The sequence below is a fragment of the Dipodomys merriami genome, unplaced genomic scaffold (assembly GCF_024711535.1).
Source record: "Dipodomys merriami isolate MVZ:Mamm:240054 unplaced genomic scaffold, mDipMer1.0.p SCAF_7, whole genome shotgun sequence".
Classification (NCBI taxonomy): domain Eukaryota; kingdom Metazoa; phylum Chordata; class Mammalia; order Rodentia; family Heteromyidae; genus Dipodomys; species Dipodomys merriami.
The window spans coordinates 39,779,503-39,785,502 of record NW_027206290.1 but is presented as its reverse complement, the minus strand read 5'-3'; the positions used below and the strand labels follow the sequence as shown (position 1 = coordinate 39,785,502).

The 6,000-nt window shown below is 53.0% G+C and overlaps 1 protein-coding gene across 1 annotated transcript in view; it reads right to left on the bottom strand.

The window, feature by feature from the left end:
- Positions 1 to 236: 236 nt before the first annotated feature.
- Ptgfrn (prostaglandin F2 receptor inhibitor) overlaps positions 237 to 6,000 on the bottom strand; it is a 45,463-nt gene continuing 39,699 nt past the window's right edge. The window contains exons 8-9 of the mRNA XM_070006431.1: positions 5,026 to 5,331; positions 237 to 3,551 (exon numbers count right to left, since the gene is read on the bottom strand). Coding sequence (XP_069862532.1) covers positions 3,385 to 3,551; positions 5,026 to 5,331 — 473 coding nt within the window. The 3' untranslated portion in view covers positions 237 to 3,384. The remainder of the gene's footprint in view (positions 3,552 to 5,025; positions 5,332 to 6,000) is intronic.

Genomic DNA, 6,000 nt, shown 5'->3' with positions numbered 1-6,000 from the left:
TTCTGACTGAGAGGGAAGCTTTGAGGTCACCAGCAGGCCAGGAGGACCCCCCCCCACACACACACAGGAGGCCTGCCCTCGCCCACCCACTGGGAGTCCCATCAGTTCTTTGGTCAGAGAAGAAAATCTGCAGTGTTTGTCTGGGATTCACAGGGCCGGCAGGTGCCACCCTGCTGCGGCTGGAGCCCAGCCCTCCCGCCGGAAGGGGCTGAAGACAACACCACGTTCCTCACAACTTCAAGTCCAACTGCCTTTAATGAAATAAAAAACAACAACAAAAAACCAATGGTGCTTGGCATAATGTTTGTGGTCACAGTATAAAACAATTACAATTAGTTCATATAACATTGGATATAGAGAAGAAAATCCACAAGATCTTTTCTTTGTGGAAACTCCACAGATCCCTGTGGACCAGCTAAAGAAAGAAAGCCCGCCTTGTTCCCCACGATGCACACGCGGAGAATTTGGTCCAACAGCAGAGGGTTTTGCCCAAGTCCCAGCTCGCTTCTTCCTCTGTTGTCGTCAGTGAAGCTAAAGTAAAAGAAAAAAAAGCAACAACAAACAGCTTTTCTGAAAGTAGCAAGTTGTGTAGTATTGCTTATTGTTCCTGCCAAAAAAGGCTCAGTCTTTGGCTAACATGTCAATATCAAAATCGTGGCCAGAGCCACTGGGGACAAGACGAGGGCAGAGGGGGCGGGGCGTGGGCGTACACAGAAACACATTTCTAAATTGGGATTTCATCCAGCTGGTGAGTGAAGAGTTCTACTGTCCCGTGGAAATCCGAAAGGTTGTTAAAAGCCAGAGTTTGCATTTTCCTTGTTTTCTTTCTTTACAAAGTGAATACGGATGTAAACATCATGAAGTAAACGATTAGAAGAGACCTCCAGCTTCATGGAACAGCTTAGGCTCTTTCTGGGGGGATGTGTTTGTATTTGAGAAAAGGTCAGCCTTCTAGAAAGTTCCTGCACAATCTCCTGCATGGGAGGCTTTCCCTCCTCCAGCCTCTCCTGAAGAGCACTTTGTGGGAGCCCTATTTGGTAGTCAGATGGGGGCACCTCACACCTTCACAAGACGTATCCTGCACAAAGACCTTGGAACAATACCCTGATGTCTGATCCTTCCCACAATTCCCAGGTGACTTGGGGTTGGCCCAAAGGCCACAGGAGGGTCAAAGGTCGGAGCCTGGGACAACTCAGCCTTGAACTACATCAGTGTGAAAGGCCAAGGTACGAGGGTGAGCACACACACTTTTCACCACCCAGGGTTCAGCGACCTAAGTCTCTGGGGGACAGCAGCCCTTCTGGCGGCAGGGGTTCTTATGTCTACCCTGAAGGCCTGTTACCGTCATCCTGAATCTTCTCGGCGTCGATGCCAGGGTTCAGTGTGCCCCCTGTGCCGACATGCGTGCGGTACCTGTTTGTTTTCCCACCTCCACTGAAATAGCAGTGAGATGACATGCAGATGACACCCCAGTAGTGCCATACTCTCTCCACATCCCTGCCCCCCATTTCCTCACTCAGCTCCAGGCCTGGAGCTAAGCTGCAGCCACTGGCGTTAGCACAGAAGCCGGGGCTTCTGCCGCAGGAGCAGTGCCCACAGTGAACTCGGACAGGGCAGGAAGGGGGAATGGGGGAGCCGGGAGAGACAGGCTGCATGTGAATGGCCATCCTTTCCCTTTTGTATTTCTTTATTGCTCAAAACAAGTGAATCTTTTTTTTCCTCTTGGAAGACAGGGCATTATGAGATCCTTCAGAGCCAGAATTAATGACAGAGGATGTCAACGGCGCACGCGTTCCCAGTGAGCCCCAGATACTGGGACGCTTCTGTTTATGGAAGGCCAGTGCTGTGTACAGAGCAGGGAGAGGGGCGGAGGGGAGGGGAGAGCTGGGCTCTGAGGGGCGCTGTGGGCACAGGAGATCCTGGAGGATCTTTCTGCCCACCTTCCTCTTCCAGGGGGGGCGGGCAGGCAGCGCAGCCCTGACCCCGCTTTGCGCCCACACACTCAGGACGAGAAGAAAGCACAGTTCCTCTAGGCAGTGCTTGTGTGTGCCAGTCCTGGGTCTTGAACTTAGGGCCTGGACACAGCCTTTTCACCAAGGCTTTTTGCTGCTAATTGGAGATAAGTCTCACTTTCCTGCCTAGTCTGGCTTCAAACCTTGATCTCCTGAGTAGCTAGGATGACAGGTGTGAGCCGCTGGCTCCTGACTCCCGTAAGCATGTTTTGAATTTCCCAGGTCAGTCGAGCGGCCATGGCTCTCACAGGAAGGAGCAGGAGGCCGAGGAGGCTGCACAGCCTCCTCTGCAGGCCCTGTGTGTCTCCCCATCTCCAGTGCCGCGCATGGGGCAGGAGGGAGCGAGCAGAGGGGGCTCCTCAGCCTCCCCCAGCCTGGGCTGCAGAAAGCCCTGTCCAGAAGCACTCCCGCCCGGGCCCCTGGGCTCCTGCCAGGCCCAGCAGTCTCCCAGCATGCTTCCTGCTTCCCCCTCCCCCCTCCGGCCCTGCCCCTCCCTCCTAACTGGCTCGGGCAGAGGTGATACTGTGTTCTGGTTCATTCTCATTCTTAAGGCTAAGGTGGTGAGCTAAGGTGCTCGGCGGAGTCCAAATCCAGACCCCAAGGCTACCATCTCATCATTCCCACAGAAACCAACACAATTGGGAAAGGCCCAAAAGAAAAAAGAAAGCGAAATGCATTTGGGCTCAAGGAGAGTTATATGCTCCAAATTTAGATTTCAAATGTAGACAACCACATCCTCCCCCCAAAAAACAAGGCGTGTGGCGGGGTTGTAAAAGCCACAAGAGCCTTCAGCCCAGGCCTGTGTTACCTCAAGGCCAGAGCAGAGGGAGAGTGGTGAGCAGTCCCTTAACCCAGGACCAGCATGGACACAGGCACGGTTCACACCCGCTGTGGAGAACTGCATGCCACTGCCGGAGCCTCCCTGCAACCCTGCCCACCAAAGTCACCAACACACACACATACACACACACACTCAGAGATCTGTAAGAGGAGAAAAAAAAATTTAGGCAAAGGCTTAACCATTAAAAAGCCGCAGTCAGGAAAGAGCACACACTCGAGATTGTTCTAGAGCAGAAAGTGCTGTGGGAGGGAGCTGTGTCAAGGTAAACATGTCCGCGCTCATGACATGCCAAAAGGAGAGCGCAAACTCCCACCTGAGATAGAGAGGACTGGTTTCTAGTGTGATATTTCATTTCCAAATGTTTCTGTCCTCACCCACCATCCCTGCAACATTCTGGATGGCTCAGCTGGGCGTTCAGTCCATCGCCTCACCCTACTGTCCTGGAACATTCTGGAAGGCTCTGGCTGGGCATCTAGTCCATCTTCTCACCCCACTGTCCCTGGAATGTTCTGGAAGGCTCCATCTGGGCGTCTAATCCATTTCCATGGACATAAGTCGACGACGCTCCCGCCGCGTCTCCTGCACTTCCTTCCTGCAACACCAGTGGGCGCTGCAGTAGCCGATGAGGCAGGACAGGAGGCCGACCACGGTGGACAGCCCCACGCCGATGAGGAGTGGGTACTTGAAGGCGGTCAGCACTGGGGGAGACCAAGGAGAGGCAGTGAGTGCTGTGCAGGCAGCCGTGGGGGACCTGCGTGCCCCTTCCCCACCCCGGAGGCTCTCCCTGGGGATAAGACCGCATAGATTGGCCGCCTCAGTTCTTCCCCCTTGACAAAGTGAGCAAGTGTTCCCCCGCCCTGCTCCACTGGGGAAGGCAGGAGAACGGCTTCGCTCGCTGCCTTTGAATGTCAACTTGCTTTTTTAGGGTTCTGGCAGGAGATTGATTTTTTAAAAGTCGGGATAAGGGCACTGTGCGTTCAGCAGCAGATGCGTCCTTAAAAATACCACGCATAAATCAGCCCTGCGCATGGGAGGACTCCAGTGTGCTGAGCAGCTATTTTAGGTAACACTGTAGTAAATTATCGAGCAAAGTGAATAATCACTCCCCTACTTGTTTGGGAAGAGCTCGAGTTTTCATATGGAATTAACTTCAAGGGAAGAATTTAAGATGAGAATACAGTAACACATGACAAGTGTCGGAAATGCACATGCTGTGTGGACCCCCGGAGACACCAGCACTCCTCGCCTGGATGATGTCTCATCTCACGTCTCACGGGAGATGACACTCCCACTGCACAACAGAGATGGATCAGAAAGGCCATGTGGCCCGTGAAAGCGGGGCTCCCGTCTGTCTCCTTACACAGGCACATGATTAAGAAAACATGCCCACCTCCTGCTGATGTGCAGAGGCGCCTGGACTTCCGTACTCTCCATGGACTTATGCCAATTGATTCTTTTTTCTCTATTTGCTTTTTTAAAAATGATACCATAAAGGTGATACACAGAGGGACTGCAGTTTCATAAGTCAGGTAAAGAGCACATTTCCTTTTGGACAATGTCACCCTTCCCTTGCTCTGTTTTTCCTATCCCACCAAAAGTTGTATAGTTTACTTTCAACATAGCATCCAGTGAGATAATTACTTGGATTTTTTTTTTTTTTTTTTTTTTTTTTTGCTGGTGAGACAAAGGATTTTTGTGGTTGTTGTTGTTGTTTTGTGCTTGTACCAGGGCTGAACTCAGGACTTGTGTGCTGTCCCTGAGTTTGTTCACCCAAGACTGGTGCTCTGTCACTTGAGCCACAGCTTCTCTGCTGGCTCTTTACTAGGTAACTGGAGATAAGAGTCTCATGGACTTTCCTGCCCAGGCTGGCTTTGAACTGCAGTCCGCAGCTCTGCAGCCTCCTGAGTAGCTGGGATTACAGCTGTGATGGCCAGTTCCCAGCAAGTCTTGCAAGTCATTTCCTGATGGTGCCTCTGGCACATGACAACAAAGCTAGGAACCAGCAGGGCTGCTTTTGCTCCTTCTGGACCAGACTGAGCCCAGACAGAAAGCAGACTGCCGTCGTGGCACGTTCCTCAAACCAGAAGCCTGGATGGCTAGCAGCTGCAGCTGCAGCCGGGCGGGAGAGGCTGTACCCTTGGGCCCAAGTATGCAGCAGTGGGTGGCACCTACCATCCATCTTCACGGTTATGAAGACAGGCTTGGAGTGAATCTCTGCCTCCTTCTGCCAGGAACCTGTCGGTGACTTCACCCATGGTGTCACGGCACAAAAGTAGTTGCCGAAGTCATGGTCCTCGGAGTCATGCACCTGTAACAGGAACTCCAGCGCACCCACGCGCTCCAGGCTCAGGCCACTCTTCCCGTGGCGTGGGGCTGTGGTGACGATCCCCTTCCGGTCCAGCGTGGACAGCAGCACCGGGTCCTCGTCCAGACCAAAGGAGTGTACGGCAAACCAGACCACGTCGAAGGCCATGGAGTCTAGATTGCCAAAAACCCCGGTCAGTGCCATGAGGAAAATGCACATGGCCCCCACATGGGAGGGAGCTGTTTAGCAGAATCTTATTCCAATCACTGGATGTGGTCCAAGCTCCTCCATGGAGTCCAGATTTGTAACCATACTACTGCCACTGCCCAGCCTAGGGAGCCCTGGGAGAGAATTTGGGGCCATGAGCCCCCCTCAGACAGCCCCAGAGGTAGAGCTGGCAGACAGCTGCAAGGCACGCTGTGTCCTCCCCACCCCCTACCCCCTCTCCCTTGACAGGACAGCCACATGACCCAGACTGGAAAAACACTGAACTGATAAGGGACGAAATGCCAGACTGCAAAAATGACATGGCTCACAGCCCCAAGGTGCTGCTGCTGGGGTATAAAGTCCTGAGAAATCAAGGTTCTAACAGCCAAAATAAATTCATGTGAGCAGAAGAGTATGTAAAGAGAATGTAAAGGGTACGCAGGCCTCCTCAGCCCGGCTCCCGGTCTCGGCTTCTGTTAACAGTGCCAGCCATGCCAGTGACCAAGGGCCACAGGCCTTTGCTTTGCTTTTTCTTTTTTGGTAAGACCAACCCCAGGACCTTGTACATGTGGCACAAATGCTCCACCACTGAGCCACACCTCTGGCCTAAGTCTTTTGACATTCCCAGGCACCAG